The sequence below is a fragment of the Salmo salar genome, chromosome 27, assembly GCF_965601325.2.
Source record: "Salmo salar chromosome 27, fSalSal1, whole genome shotgun sequence".
Taxonomy (NCBI): Eukaryota; Metazoa; Chordata; class Actinopteri; order Salmoniformes; family Salmonidae; genus Salmo; species Salmo salar.
The window spans coordinates 4,521,294-4,538,174 of record NC_138317.1 but is presented as its reverse complement, the minus strand read 5'-3'; the positions used below and the strand labels follow the sequence as shown (position 1 = coordinate 4,538,174).

Sequence of the window (16,881 nt, the reverse complement as noted above, 5' to 3'; positions counted from 1 at the left end):
GATTTGCAGTCTTTTTTTTCACGTTTTAAATCTTTTAAAGTAACTGTCCAGTGAAAATCTCATTATTTGAACTCATACCCAAATTGACTCATCCTATATCCCCATTGGTGGCCAAAGCATAAATTCACTTCAAAAACTTGTATCAAACTTGTATCTCAAACAGACCGTTTAAAAAAGATTTGCAATTTCCTTAGAGTATGATGTCATACTTCTGAGGAGGAGGAGCTGGCCAATCAGCAGTATATTTATAATGAACGGTATACGCTCACACCATTCTGTTGTTGGGGTATGCCTAGAACTGTTACAGTGACCATATTACCGTCACAGCGGCGGTCGCGAGTCATGAAGGCAGTCAAATTCAATGTGACAGTTTAGTCACGGTAATTAGGCTTCTCCAAGCTCTGATGCTGCTGCTGGTCATATAGTAGCCTACCAAACTTGCTAACTGCCTGGTACTCAGCACTCTATTGTCCATATAATCACTCTTACATCAATGCAAAAGTATTTGAAAATCTAATCAAATACTTAATGAAAGCCCATGAGTTCATGTTGTGCAACATTTCTATAGGCTATGCAATTGCGTGCGAGAACAGAGTGATGGCCTTTATTAAAAATATGAAGATCCCATCAGCTTTCTATAGGCTAGACCTACTATATTTATTTATCAACCTTCCTAATATTAAGCACATTGCTTCTCTTTACAACAGGAGTATAGCCTACCTGGCTGGCATGAAAATGAACCACGGAAAAAACATCCTCCATTCTCTATTTAAGTGCATAGATGACATGTATTTTTTCCTGCTGCCCCTGTTTCGATACAGGTGCATGATAATGGTCCATTCTAAATCAAAACAAATGTCACACATCTATTATTTAGTATATGTAAAGAAACCATTAAATCAAGAATCTGATGGGTGACAATATTAGCCTATCACTTGTGAATTATGTATTCTCACTTGAGAATGATGCCCAGTGTAAAAAAATAAATGTTTTTTTGTTGCTAGTGGTTGTATTAATTTGGGATCTGTCGCATCCCACAACTGTCCCAGACTGTTTGGAATATTTATTAGTCGCACAGAATAGAATATGTCAACTTTTGTACTATGAGGGATAGTAGATTGACATAGGCTAGTGCTTTGCTGTTCATTTGGCCTACTCATCTTGTTTGCTGACAAAAAGTAAATGTGGACCGTTCTTCCAATATCTTCAATATGCACTCGGAATTGGATAAGGACGTGCGCAGGTGCGTCCCCAATGTCAGTCTTCACTTGTAGCCTGTGAGAAAGACCCGATCACGTGATGGAGAGCCATGTGAGTGAGAGGTGCTTTGTAGCACTCAGGGAGAGAATTATAATTATTATATTTAGCCCTCGGGCTCAACGGCCACTGGCTGCAAAAGGCACAGATTTTTTTAAGGAGCATTACGGCCACACAAAGGGGATGCCGCTGGGAAATTCGAGGCATTATCAAGTGCTTGTCAAATTGTGAATGAGGGATTGAAGTGTGTACAGCCTGCGCAAAAAAACAAAGCAGAGCTCATGCCTTTTCAAGCGACTTTTTCAAATCATCATTAGTCTCATCATGCAGCCATACAATGTATTAAAAATCAAAACATATAGCCCAACGTTGGTAGATCTAAAGTTACATGAATAACTCTAAATTAAGCATATAGGAATGCATATTTCTTTGCTAACCGCTCAACACAGAATAGCCGCATGTGCGCACGCCCTCAAATTGTTTGGAGAAAATATCCTTTATTTTATTCAGCTTTGTTCAAATTGTATTCTTCATACTATAAAATTATGCCACGCAAATCTTGTCTGCTAAATGAACTAGTGTAGCTCACAGCCATATGGCATAGCCAGATCAGGACCTAACATAAAGACAACTCGGAGTATGCTATTCTGTTCTTCTGAAATGGACCACATTTACTTCATATCATGTTTCTTTAGACCTGTCTAAATAAAGAATGGATTTATTGTGAAGGTGTAGGCTATGTTACATGGATTTGTTATACTTTATAAAATGTAGATGTTCCAAATGTCTGCATCAGTGGCTTGTAGGCTGTGTGTGGAAGCCAGGAGATGCTAAATGTGTTTTTGTTAATTAATGGTCAATTACTGTGAGACCAGCAGTTATTTGCTTGACAATTACCGGCTGACAAAATGTTGTCTGCCACAGCCCTAGGTACGTCTACACCATTCCAACACAAAGCTTATTTTTGGCCTACTTAGTTTTCCTTCCAGAAAAGTGTAATTATTTCACTCATATTTTAATTAATTATAGGTCACAATTCATAGAAATCTGGAAACACTGGACAGCTACTTTAATACCCTCTTCACTTACCTTTTTATGATTCCTTGTGTAACATCCACAAGAGGGCACTGAAATACAGCAATAGCAAGGGGATTTGTTTTAAAAATTGATTCAGTGGAAAATTCCATTCTCCCTCTCTTCAAACTGTATTGAAAATGATTGTTCCTCATCACTTACTTTTTCTCTATCAGAGAGCATCATATATACTGTCCAGCCCAGAATGGGTTCCCCTGCCCTCCTGGCCACCCCAAACTGGCCCAGCGGTATGAAGCCGTACTCCACCGTGTCCTGGATCGTCAATCTGCCGGGCCACCTCCAGGCCAACCTGCTGTTCACTAACATCAGCCAGCCCAAGTGTGGCCAGGGGCACACGTGCATCAAGGTGCAGACCCTGGGCTCTCCAGAGGAGATATTGAGTCAAAGGGAGGATGAGGCTGCAGAGGACAAGCTGATGGTCCCTGAGAGCTTCTACCTCAACATGTCCAACTGTTTGCCAGAGGACAGACACTTCAGTGTGCTCAGCAAGGTCACCCTACAGAATACTAGCAGTAAGGACCTGTTTGTAATGTTATTATGGAGTTGACTGAATTATGGTTGTGATAAGATATCTGCATAATTCTAGCATTTTTCTCTCAAGACCATTTCTGGTTATTTCAATAACTCTTTAAGAGATCTTAAATTTGAGGGAAAATGAAAACAATTGTTTATATTTCTTAAATTACATCAATACACTTAGGGCACTTATTAGGGATACATGGTGGTCTCATAATCATCAACACTGTATTTAGGGGTGCTGGCAGTGAAGCTTGACTCAACTCAGAATATATGTTCATCCCTCTCTACTAAGTATGAAAAAGCTCAGCGATATGTCAAAAGATGGAAGAGAAAATCGCAACTTTCTACAAAATAATATTGCGCTCTCATTCAAACCCTAATTCAACTTTTCTTCGCTCTATCAACTTGAAACTGATTGCTGTTCTTGAGGGTAGGAAGGTGTATGCCAAAGCAGGTGTTGATAAAAAAATGAAGTATAAATAAACAACATGCAATTCAGTTGTGAACCTTAACTCTTAGCATGTATTACTGTCTCTAGTACGATTTGAGAAAATCTAAGCAATACGTCAAAGGATGAGAAAATGGAATCTTTGTAAAACATTTTAATGTCAACTTGAAACTTGCCATAGTGTTTTGAATTGTTACATGGGAGTAACTTTGTTACAAGGGAGGATGTACAGTATAATGCTTCCATGCAACTGTCTTTCAGCCTGCTCATAAACCAGCACCCCATTTCATTGCTACAGTACATGCTGCTATATTTGTCTAATTATTACCATATCTAATCATGATTATCTTCTTGTGTGTGTGTCTCTGTAGAACTGCTCCAGAGTGCCATTCTGGGGACTGTGGGAGCAGTGCTGCTCCTTATGGTCATTGTGCTGACAGTCGTCTGCTTGGTGCTAAGGTGAGAACACCTGCCTCACCAAAACAATCTGTATAGCTTTGATATTAAGGCCAATCCATGACTTGGCTGTTTCCCCCGCTGTAGTTTGTCTGACTCAAAACCATTTGTATTCCTCTTTCATGCTTTACAGGAAGAAGAAAAGAACGATGGTCAATGAGGCTTCCATCTACGTAAGGAAAGGGAATAATATCTTCATCCCAGGCGACGGCATGTTCTCCAAAACCCGGTCGGACAATGAGTCTCATGTCTACGCCTCCATCGAAGACACCATGGTGTATGGCCACCTGCTCCGCGAGCCCAGCTATGTGGGCACCATCCAGGCCCACTTCCAAGGACAGCCGGTCGACACCTACCGGACATTCATGCCGCTCCAGGACGGAGTGCCAGAGATCACAGAGACTGCTGCAGACCATGAGCCTGAACTGGTGCCTGAGAAAGACATGTACAGACCTTTCCTGGACCCGTCGGAATCCTTCATGCCATCAAGACCTCGCACGCCCATAAACCGTCACAACAGCATGGGCTTCATGGACCGCAGGATGGTAGACAATGAGCTGTACACATTCAAGAGCACTGGGGATATAAATACGATTCGACTGTCGGGTGCAGACCAAATCCTAGATCCAGAGATCTTCATCGGCTCGGATGGGGAGGAATCCATTTAGCGTACTGTTAATCATTTCACATTGTTGCAAGTTCACTGCAGTGTAGAAATGGAGCGGAAATGCGCCTTTGCATAACAATCGGGGAGTCTGTATTGCTGGTGTCTACTGCATAAGACCATCAGACAACACTGGTACTACATTTCATTGGAGCCTCTGAGTCTAAGCTTCCTTACAGCACATGGTGCTGCTCTTCTGTTTTTACAATACTGGTCGACTTGGTTTTTGTGTATATTTCTTGATTGTATGTTATTTGTTTTATATGCTAGTATGTACTTAATGGAATGAATGTTGCCCTGGACCACTGGTGTGCCATGGATTTAGGAGCAGGGTTGCTTGTTTTGTTTCTTTTGTATCTAATGAGTAACCTTGAGTTACTTTTAGCTTTTTTTGCATTGTTTATGCTGTTTGCCAAATGTTTTTCTCTGTAAATGTATTTTTAGACATTACCAAACTTTTTCTTTGCCAATTCTTTTAATAAATGAATTTGACATTTTGAGTGGTCTGTGAAAGTGTACAGTGTGATATTGTGAATAATAGTTTTTTTAGGATAGACAAGGCAATCAATTCAAAACAAGATGCCTTTTTAAAAATACTAAAACTTGCAAAGAAAAGACAAAAGGTTTCCTTGTTATGGGGAAAAGTGACATTATTTAATCCTTTGGCTAAAACCTGTGACCTTTTAAGTCCTGTCTTGTAGCTTGTTATAACCTTGAACCACGGAAGACCGATTTGTTTGGAAGGTTTTCATTGGAGTGGTTACCATTGTTGAGTATTTGTTGAGGGACTCTTACAGGAAACAACCAAACCTTTAGTCAGAAGCCAAGGGTCATCAGATTGGCAATAAACTTCGGTTTAAAATCTTGTCCTCGGTCTGAAAATATTATCACTTTTTTAAATATATTAATCACTGTTCAATGAACATTCCCAAAAACATTTTTTGTTCAGTAAAGTATAGTTGGGTTTTCATTCTAATTTCATAATTGTTTTTTTATATATATTTTTCAGTCTAGATATTGTGTGATAAAACAAGTATTCAAAGGCAAGCTGTCTGAAATAATTATTGTAAATTAGATAGGAAAGCATTGGATTAAGTACCAAAAATCTGGATAGTAATTTAAGGATTTCATACATGTAGAAAACAATATGCAAATTCACATGAAAATGTGTCATTGATGCAGATTAATCCTTAATCTGTGTCCAGGAAACCACTCCATTATATTTTACAAAGAATTCTCCAACATGTACCAGTTTCACCTGTTCTTTTTGTCTGGCTCTAGAAAATAAACGTTTTCTAAAAGGTCCAAAATTCAGGGGTTTAAAGCATACATTGTTGAAAATAACATGTTTTTTTTGGTAGGCAACATAAAATATAATTCAAGCAGGGGAAATGCAGATAAAAGAAATGGCACTCCTCAGCTGCTGTTGAACTTGTAGATAGAGGCCTTCTCATGACAGTTCTTGTCCCACCAATGGCCTCTGAGGGGATGGCACAGTTCTGGGAACTATTTGTCTTTGGGGATCTGGAATCAAGAGTTCTTGTAGAGGATGCTGTTGCCTGCCTGGTCCGTCCATTTGCTTTCAGTCACCATGTCGCTGATGTCCAACCAGATCAGCTCATCTGGGCCAATGTGCTGGTGGATGTAGTCGCTGAGATGGTTGTTCTAGTCCTTGGACAAGGGGGTACTGATTACACCCCCAAGGGCGTGTTGTCGAAGGCTGTGTGGTAGCTCTTTCAGAGCAGACGCCCCAGGCCAGGGTTCCTACACAGTGGAAATGGTCAAGTCTCACATCTGCTCTTTCAGCTGTGCTCTTTCTGCTCCTCTGATGACATTAACACGTGGCAGGGACAATAGGACACAGCGACGTTCAGAGTTGTATCTACTCAATTACAGAAAAACATTCAGTTTAAAAGATATACAGTATAAGCACTTTTGATATTAACTTCACTTAATGCTGAACATTTGTGAAATCCTGCCCAACCTGGAAGACTCAAAAGGTAAGGGACTTTAGTTTTTATTGGAGCCATTTGAATGCCAAGAAGACACTGTTCAAAATACTCATACACAATTTGTATTGGTGATTCAGAATTTCCCTGCTTTGATGTGTAAGGAAGACACATTGCATAAGTCTTTAAATAAATGAAAACAGACAAGGAAAAACAGACTGTACAAATAAAAAATGCTTTATTAGAATAGCAAACATTTACAAAAACAGTGATGCTAACCAAGAAAGCCCACTTTCTGTCTCTTCTTTCCCAGACTCTCCTCCTCCTGCAGAAGCTGCATGAGGGGGGCGTGGAGGGCTTTCCCTACTCGTTTCCCTGTCTGTAGAGAGACACAACAGAGCATCAGAATATGTTTGTGTTGGAGATATATATACACACACAGTACCAGTCAAAAGCTGACACTCCCACTCAAGGGTTTTTATTTAAAAAAAATTAAATACATTGTATACTAGTGAAGACATCAAAACTATGAAATTACACAGAATCATGTAGTAACCAACAAAAAAAGTGTTAAACGAATCAAAATATATTTTGAATGAGATTCTTCAAAGTAGCTACACTTTGCCTTGATGACAACTTTGCACACTCTTGGCATTCTCTCAACCAGCCTCATGAGGTAGTCACCTGGAATGCATTTCAATTAACATGTGTTCCTTGTTAAAAACTACATTTGTGGAATTTCTTTCCTTCTTAATGGGTTTGAGCCAATCAGTTGTGTTGTGACAAGGTAGGGGTGGTATACGGAAGATAGCCCTATTTGGTAAAAGACCAAGTCCATATTATGGCAAGAATAACTCAAATAAGCAAAGAGAAACGACAGTCCATCATTACTTTAAGACATGAAGGTCAGTCAAACCGGAAAATGTCAAGAACTTTGAAAGTTTCTTTAAGTGCAGCTACAAAAACCATCAAGCCGTATGATGAAACTGGCTCTCATGAGGACCACCACAGGAAAGGAAGACCCAGAGTTACCTCTGCTGCAGAGGATAAGTTCATTAGGAGTTACCCGCCTCAGAAATTTCAGCCCGAAAAATGCTTCAGAGTTCAAGTAACAGACACATCTCAACATCAAATGTTCAGAGGAGACTGTGTGAAATCAGGCCTTCATGGTCAAATTGCTGCAAAGAAATCACCACTAAAGTACACCAATAAGAAGAATAGACTTGGGCCAAGAAACACAAGCAATTGACATTAGACCAGTGGAAATCTGCCCTTTGGTCTGATGAGTCCAAATTTGAGATTTTTGGTTCCAACCGCCGTGTCTTTGTGGAGGCAGAGTAGGTGAATAGACATCCGCATGTGTGGTTCCCACCGTAAAGCACGGAGGAGGAGGAGGTGTGATGGTGCTTTGCTGTTGACACTGTCAGTGATTTATTTAGAATTCAAGGCAGACTTAACCAGCATGGCTACTACAGCATTCTGCAGCAATATGCCATCCCATGTGATTTGCGTCATCATTTGTTTTTCAACAGGACAATGACCCAACTCACCTCCAGGCTGTGTAATGACTATTTGAACAAGGAGAGTGATGAGTGCTGCATCAGATGACCTGGCCTCCACAATCACCTGACCTCAACCCAATTGAGATGGTTTGGGATGAGTTGGAGAACTCCTTCAAGACAGTTGGAAAAGCATTCCAGGTAAAGCTGGTTGAGAGAATGCAAAGGGTGGCTTCTTTGACAAAACTCAAATACAAAATATATTTTGATTTAACACTTTTTTGGTTACTACATTATTCTATACGTGTCATTTCATAGTTTTGATGTCTTCAATATTACTCTACAAAAATTAGGAAAAATAAAATAAAAACCCTGGATTGAGTAGGCGTGTCCAAACCTTTGACTGGTACTGTGTGTTCAAAAGTTTGCGGTCACTTAGAAATTCTTGTTTTTGAAAGAAAAGCAAATGTGTTGTCCATTAAAATAACATCAAATTGATCAGAAATAGTGTAGACATTGTTAATGTTGTAAATGACTGGCGGCTTCATTAAATATTACCCGCAAAACAGCAGTCTCAACATCAACAGTGAAGAGCCGACTCCAGGATGCTGGCCTTCTAGGCAGAGTTCCTCTGTCCAGTGTCTGTCTTCTTTTACCCATCTTAATCTTTTATTTTTATTGGCCAGTCTGAGATATGGCTTTTTCTTTGCAACTCTGCCTAGAAGGCCAGCATCCCGGAGTCGCCTCTTCACTGTTGACGTTGAGACTGGTGTTTTGCGGGTACTATTTAATGAAGCTGCCAGTTGACTAAGGAGGCGTCTGTTTCTCAAACTAGACACTAATGTACTAGTTCTCTTGCTCAGTTGTGCACCGGGGCCTCCCACTCTTTCTATTCTGTTTAGAGAGTTTGCGCTGTTCTGTGAAGGGAGTAGTACACAGCGTTGTACGAGATCTACAGTTTCTTGGCAATTTCTCGCATGGAATAGCCTTCATTTCTCAGAACAAGAAATAGACTGACGAGTTTCAGAAGAAAGTTATTTGTTTCTGGCCATTTTGAGCCTGTAATCGAACCCACAAATGCTGATGGTCCAGATACTCAAATTGTCTAAAGGTGGCCAGTTTTATTGCTTCTTTAATCAGTTTTATTGCTTCTTTAATCAGTTTTCAGCTGTGCTAACAATCGCAAAAGCGTTTTCTAATGATCGTTTTAAAATTATAAACTTGGATTAGCTAACAACGTGCCATTGGAACACAGGAGTGATGGTTGATGATAATGGGCCTCTGTACACCTACGTAGATATTCTATTAAAAAAAGACATATACATACATACATACATACATACATATGTGTATGTATTAAAAAAAGCTGTTTCCAGCTACAATAGTCATTTACAACATTAACAATGTCTACACTGTATTTCTGATCAATTTGATGTTATTTTAAATTGGCAAAAAAAGTACTTTTCTTCCAAAAACAAGGACATTTCAAAGTGACCCCAAACTTCATCTTCAAATAATATTTTTGCAGAAATCTCCTTGCGAATGATTTTGCCGAAGATTGTATCTCCGCCGGCACGCAAAAATTTTCTATATACAAAACTTTTTTTTTTAAAGAAATATCATATTTACATAAGTATTCAGACCCTTTACTCAGTACTTTGTTGAAGTACCTTTGGCAGCGATTACAGCTTTGAGTATTCTTGGTTATGACGCTACAAGCTTGGCACACCTGTATTTGGGGAGTTTCTCCCATTCTTCTTTGCAGATCCTCTCAAGCTCTGTCAGGTTGGATGGGGAACGTCGTTGCACCACTATTTTCAGGTCTCTCCAGAGATGTTCGATCGGGTTCAAGTCCGGGCTCTGACTGGGCCACTCAAGGACATTCAGAGACTAGTCCAGAAGCCACTCCTGCATTGTCTTGGCTGTGTGCTTATGGTCGTTGTCCTGTTGGAAAGTGAACCGTCGCCCCAGTCTGAGGTCCTGAGCACTCTGGAGCAGATATCATCAAGGATCTCTCTGTACTTTGCAGGGATGGTGCCAGGTTTCCTCCAGATGTGACGCTTGGCATTCAGGCCAAAGAGTTCAATCTTGGTTTCATCAGACCAGATAATCTTGTTTCTCATGGTCTGAGAGTCTTTATGTGCCTTTTGGCAAACTCCAAGAGGGCTGTTATGTGCCTTTTACTGAGGAGAGGTTCCATCTGGCCACTCTAACATAAAGGCCTGATTGGTGGAATGCTACAGAAATGGTTGTCCTTCTGAAAGGTTCTCCCATCGCCACAGAGGAACTCTGGAGCTCTGTCAGAGTGACCATCGGGTTCTTGGTCACCTTCCCTTCTGCCCCGATTGCTCAGTTTGGCCGGGTGCCCACGTCTAGGAAGAGTCTTGGTGGTTACAAACTTCTTCCATTTAAGAATGATGGAGGCCACTGTGTTCTTGGTGACCTTCAATGCTGCAGAAATGTTTTGGTACCTTTCCCCTGATCTGTGCCTCGACACAATCCTGTCTCGGAGATCTACTGACAATTCCTTTGACATCATGGCTTGGTTTTTGCTCTGACATGCAGTCAACTGTGGGACCTTATATAGACAGGTGTGTGCCTTTTCAAATCATGTCCAATCAAGTTGTAGAAACATCTCAAGGATGATCAACGGAAACAGGATGCACGCGAGCTCAATTTCGGTGCTCAAAGCAAAGGATCTTAATAATTATGTGAATAAGCAAGGGGCTGAATACTTGTGTGTCTTATTTTTAACACAGTTGCAAGAATATCTAAAAACCCGTTTTCTCTTTGTCATTATGGAGTATTGTGTGTAGATTGGATTAAAAAAAAAATCCCCAATTTAGAATAAGGCTTTAACGTAACAAAATGTGGAAAAGGGAAGGGGTCTGAATACTTTCCGAATGCACTGTACATTGCAATGCATTCACATAAACAAAATAAACTGTACATTCACACACACTTCATGAATTTCCTCTACACAAAAGGTGTAATTGTGTAACCAACTTTGTGTTGTGCTGATAAGGTTAAACTTTGATACAACTGAACATTCTATGCTAATAACTTTGCCTGGGTGAGGACAGATGGTATGAAAAAGAGCACAGGCATCCTATTTCACCTCTGTCATCTCAAAGATGCTCTCTGGGTCCAGGCTGCCTCCCCCCACCTTCCTGACACAGGTGACCGTCCCCTTGCGTGTGACAGAGATGATTAGGCTGGCCACTGAACACGCCTTCTCCTGCAGCGTGGCATCCACCACGTGCCTATGGCCCACCTGGAGTGAGACGAGGACACACACAAATAATATGTGACTAACCATCATTTGTGGACAAAACCGTCCAGCCTACTATCCTTTGTCTAAACTAAACTCATGTAAATGATGCGATTTGTTACACTAATAATACCGTCTCAGCAGGTGTTGCCATGTGAATGACCGAACCCACCTTGCACAAGGTCACGATGCAGGGAACGTTCTCCACATTGAGTCGCATGCAGTCATAGGGGTCGTCTGACAGCTCGATTTCCTTCCCTCCTTCCTCATCCTCAGAGATGTGCACTTTGGGAATTCTGTTGGGAGAGAGGGAAGGTGAAGAAAGTGTTTGACTCAGGACTAGATGTTCTATTGTTTGAGCGCTGTAGGACAGACTTTATGAAATCACAGCATCTATTTATTGCAATTTAATGAGCAAAATGGTAACTGAAGCTTAGTGCCTTACTTTGTATTGAAGAGAGCTGCTTTAATGGCAACAGAGATGGCATCAAAAAGATTTCCATCACACTGCAGGAGCTGAGAAACAAAACAAAAAGTGATGACTTCACATACATACATATATATATTTTAAATATGCGCAAACCCTACATCCCAACCCGAGCACTACTGCCACCTCTGGTCTCTTGGCTCTCCCAGCCCTACGGAGGGCAGCTCCCGCTCAGCTCAGTCAAAGCTCTTCTCTTTCCTGCCCCCCCCCCTGATGGTGATATGTTGTCTCACTCACCTAACATGAATGCACTAATTCTAAGTTGATTGGACTAAATTGTTTTTGTTATCTTTTAATTGTCACTATTAGCCTAAGCAGAGGCGATTTGATGATGTTGAAATGGTGCTGGAATAGTGGAGGCAGCTCCTGTTTTCTTTGCGACTTGCAGTTAACTCTCCGTGGTTCTAAATCAATAGTTGTTTAGTAGGTCATGCAACTATTTGTTACATGCAATATGCTTTGTGGACTTCACTGGACAGAGGTCGCTCTCCAGTTTGTGTGATGAAACAAAGGTGTGGTTGAATGTATTCTGCCACTGTATTTTTAGGCCTATATATCACGGTCGCAAGGTACAGTATATGAACTAACAGATTATAGACCAAACAACGCAATTATCACAACACATATTTTAATATGCCTTTACATTTTCTGGCTCGACTTCCCCAGTGATTTTACCCACGCACCGCTACTGAAGTAGGCCTGTTGTAAAATAAATATCATTAGCCTATTGCTGTCATTCGTAGGCCTACATTGGGAACTCGCCTTTGTTGGTAATTGCTGCAATATAGGCCTAGCCTGTTCAAAACTTTTGTGAAAGTTTAAACCAGTTCTTTAAATATGCAAGTAGTGTTTTTATTTCATTCCGAGAGATTTTCTTTGGCCTAATTAAGTTCCAACTGTAATGCTGTATTTGTAGCAATAAAATAGAATTACTGGTAGGTCTACTATAGGGACCTACCAGTAATAAGAAAAACCTTTTGTGTAACACTTTTTTTGGTTACTACATGATTCCATGTGTTATTTCATAGTTAATGTCTTCACTATTATTCTTCAATGTAGAAAATAGTACAAATAAAGAAAAACCCTTAAATGAGTAGGTGTCCAAACTTTTGACTGGTACTGTATATATAATAATTTATCCGCTTGAGGTCCACTATGCTCCTCGAGACAATAAATAACCAAAACATCCCACTCAAAATCTGTCTTTTAAAGATAGAGTTTTTTTTATACATGGGCTGCACTTCAATCCACCGCATCTGCCGATGTCGGCATTCCACATCTGCAGTGGAAGGTGGCTTTACTACAGCTGTGTTTGTCAGACCAGGCGACATCTCGAAATTCAGTCTTGTCACTAAAACGTCTGCAGTGTCCGAATGGTTTGGTCTACTTAAGCAATAAGGCCTGAGGGGGTGTGGTATATGGCCAATATACCACGGCTAAGGGCTGTTCTTAAGCACAACGCAACGTGGAGTGCCTGGATACAGCCCTTGCCGTGGTATATTGGCCATATACCACAAACCCCAGAGGTGCCTTACTGCTATTATAAACTGGTCACCAACTTAATTAGAGCAGTAAAAATACATGTTTTGTCATACACGTGATATACCACAGCTCTCAGCCAATCAGCATTCAGGGCTCGAACCATCCAGTTTATAAAAAAATAATATGATACCTCTATGGAAAGACTCCCTCCGTTTTGCTCTAAAAACCCCACAAGTGCCACAGGACTAGTCTGAAGGTAACCCGGTACAGGACCAAAAAATGTATGGAAGTGAATAGGGCATCTCCACGTCAAAGGTACACAGCTAAAACCACGGTTAAAAACGTTTTTTTCCCATATCTCGCTCAGATATAGGACAGACACTTAAACATTCTTCCTTTTGATTACATTTGTGACTGTCCCCCCCCCCATGTATGAATCTGTTATTCAATGTACTTCTATGGGCTAATGGCAGTTAGGCCAAATTCAATGTTTCATTAAAAAAGTATACCTACAGGAATCCTAAAACTCTAAATCAGATAGCCAACTTATCCTTGATATGAACATCTTAAAACAATTCCACATTTTAGCTTAGTAGAAGCATCGCAACACCTCCAAAATCACATCGCTGTCACGCCTCCCTTGGGAGGTCTGGAGAATTGCAAAAACGGTTTGAATGGTCCGTTGGCTCCCAGCAGCAAGATTTTGATTGGATGTTACATTTTAAGAACCCTCCCCCCACATGCCTGTTGGTGCTACGTGTTAGGTTTGTCACTGTTTCCAGACCGGGAGGGACATTTTGCAGAGAGTTGTTCCGTACGCTAGTTAGCAACATTGCAGAAAATGAAAGAACACCTGGAGGAAAAATATAAATCTGTCTTGTCAGAAGTGTGCTCTATACACAAAAATCGACATACGCCAACATTTGCTGAGGTTTTAATCAGCGGTTTCCCGCCATAGACTGTAAAACGAATATGCACACACTGTTGCACCTGCGACATTAATCTACTGAGCACTATTGGAGATTCGCCCAAGCAAGGCATTTGATTGGTTTGACATGTAGCGCGGGGGTCACTGATTTACATCGCGTCTCCACCCTTTTTAGCAATTTTTCTGCCATAAACCTCCCCCTAAACCTCCCCAGGCTTACCCGTATTAAGGAAGCCTGGTTGTCAAAGAGGCTAGCTTAGGAGAAATCCAGCCCCGGGCCCTTAGACTCTAAGGGTATTTAGAGGGGTATACAATACACATTTCTTTTGTAAAAAGACAGGTGCTGCTGATAATACTGCCATCATCGTCAAGGCAAATGATATGCATGTGTAGTCCATGTATCGATGCTGTCTGGCTAAAAAGAGTATAGCATGTAATACAATTTTTGGGGGCCAGACAAAAATCAGATACATGGGCTACATATAGTAAGACAGAGGGGCGCCGTTTCGCTTGTTCCGATGCTTTCTCCGGTGAGATACAGTAGTTTCAGCCACTTGCGATTTGAAGAAAAGCTGGCAGGTGCACAGTGAACTATTTGGATGCTGGAATTATTTTGGATGAACATGTAAAATGTGACCTACATTTTGAAGTGATTTGTTGGACAATCAGACTGGCCCTCGCCTGGGGCCTCCAAATCACTAAATCCGCCCCTGGCACCAGAGCTTCAATTGACACCTGCTGTTGAACTTGCAGTGAGGAAGAATGTTTTAGGCCTACCAGAGTTCCTCCTTTATTCATTGAAGATGTAATGCTTATCTTTATTTTAAAAAAAACACAATAATCTGATTAAAAATTAACGAATTTGCCTCCTTCTGTACACCTTTATCTGTATAGCAGCAATAGCCTATCTGACAAGGATAAAGAATGCATAGTGGTGTTGGGAACACGGAGCCGGCATCTCTCTAAGGCCTAAGCTTCTCTTCTTTCATTATTATTATTTTTTTTTAAATATCAATATCCTACAGTGGACTATAGGCCTAAATGCAAGCAATGCCCCAAAGCATTTAGCGCTCAAATCTCATACATCTGAACCGTGAGGTCGACAATTATTGTTTTAGGAAAGTAAAAACCAATAAAACAATCGGCTATGAAGTTTTGAATATGCTACACGACAAAACAAATAGTTTTTTGTAATTTGTTATAGGCAGTTAAGGACATGTAACTGTGGATCATTTGGCCAATATCGTTCTTTTGAGGGTGCTGGTAGCACCAGGTTGGAGGTTTCTTTCTACTCAGATCTGAACGGGTCTCTTGGATCCAAAACGGCACGGGTCGGTTTTGCCACAGGCCTTTTCGGAATGGGTCTGACTGTCCTTGGGTCCATTCGGAACGGTTTGAAAAAATATTTAATTGATGCATATCGTGTCGGGTGGGAAAGCCACAGATCCATTTTGGAACCTGTTAAGACCTCTACTTTGAGGCCCCGTTGCCGTGTCAGTCACTCACCAGCACGTCCACATAGAGCACCCAACAGTGTTCCCCTGGGCTGATGCAGAGGCTTTTCAGGTCCACACTGTATCTGTTGTTGAACACTTTGTAGAGGGTGTTGCTCAACTCCATGCCCAGCTCATCACCACCCCGACCTTCAAATTCTGGTGTGGCATTGGCAGAGCTAGTAGGGGTACAAGAAGAGGGCGATTCATCATAGATGACTTGTTACAACACTACCACCAGTGTCTCTCATATTAGAATTATACTGTACTCCAACCAAAACAACAATGCACTTACCAATCAACAAAAAACTCCAGGTAGCCTTCACCTGGGACCATGGGCCTTGGCTTTCCCATTTCAGCTTTGACTCCCACTAGCACGTCTGTATGCCCCTACAAGGGACAAGACACATATATTGAATGCAGGGATATGATACATGTATCTCACTGTCTGACATGTGAGATTGCACTGTTAGCTTTTTGATGTGCAACATTGTTTTGCAAGGAGCATTTAAATTACCAGTGTCACTTTGGCTGAGCCATCTGTATTTGACACCATTTCTGTCTCAATCTCCATGTGTCTGTAGTCCTCGCATCCTCGTCCATCAACCCGTAAGTCATCCTGGTGAAAAAATGACCATAGAACATAAGAACAATATCTTGTCAAATTTGGCATTAACGTTAGCTTGTTAGCTAGCTATGTCAAAAGGATGCCTTTCGCTGTGGTAAAGAAAGACAGCTAGCCATAAAACAATGAATTCGCGCAAAAAGGTCAACTGAACAAGAGCACGTAGCAATATCTTTCAGAATACCACCTACCCGTACACCATGCAAAATATACACCTTTTCAGCCTCACTGACTTGTACAGTAGCCATGATGCGTTGCACTAAAACACCACATGTGTTCTTCCGCTGGCTACGTCATCAAAGAGCGGCAAAAAGGCGCAGATAAAACTCAGCTTCTTATTATACCTCAGTGGCAGAAACTATCCAGTGTTGCTCCTTTTAGATAACATGTCAATGATTTAGCTTGTTATGAATTCAAACTCAGACAATTTTAAGATCGATATTTCTTTGATTACTGCTATGTTTTAACTTGGCCATTTTTATGAACCAAATAGCTATAGTTATTACATAAAAGTAGGCGAGGGATGATATTTTGCAAAAGACTACTTTATAGTGCAGTTGGAGTTTAAATTGAGTTAGAGGCATAGCCCAAATGCCGGCAGATGGCGATATTGAGTCGTTTCATCGTACTGTCCAAAGGGAGCCCATGCAGCAGGCTACACTTGAATCCCCGTGGACCGGTTCAAACATAAAACATTCTCCATTCAGG

General features: G+C 41.0%; 2 protein-coding genes across 4 annotated transcripts in view; one reads left to right on the top strand and one right to left on the bottom strand.

Moving 5' to 3' along the window:
- cdcp1b (CUB domain containing protein 1b) overlaps positions 1–4,939 on the top strand; it is a 28,907-nt gene extending 23,968 nt beyond the window's left edge. For all 3 annotated transcript variants that reach the window (XM_082970321.1, XM_082970320.1, XM_082970319.1), the window contains 3 exons: positions 2,508–2,864; positions 3,691–3,778; positions 3,909–4,939. In XM_082970321.1, coding sequence (XP_082826447.1) covers positions 2,508–2,864; positions 3,691–3,778; positions 3,909–4,443 — 980 coding nt within the window. In that variant the 3' untranslated portion in view covers positions 4,444–4,939. The remainder of the gene's footprint in view (positions 1–2,507; positions 2,865–3,690; positions 3,779–3,908) is intronic.
- A 1,669-nt stretch (positions 4,940–6,608) lies between these two features.
- On the bottom strand, positions 6,609–16,448 carry exosc7 (exosome component 7). Its single transcript, NM_001141420.1, is given in 8 exon segments — positions 6,609–6,767; positions 11,006–11,161; positions 11,331–11,454; positions 11,604–11,674; positions 15,562–15,727; positions 15,844–15,938; positions 16,066–16,167; positions 16,365–16,448. Coding segments are annotated over 8 exon segments (876 nt in total). The 5' UTR covers positions 16,422–16,448; the 3' UTR covers positions 6,609–6,662.
- Positions 16,449–16,881: the final 433 nt, after the last annotated feature.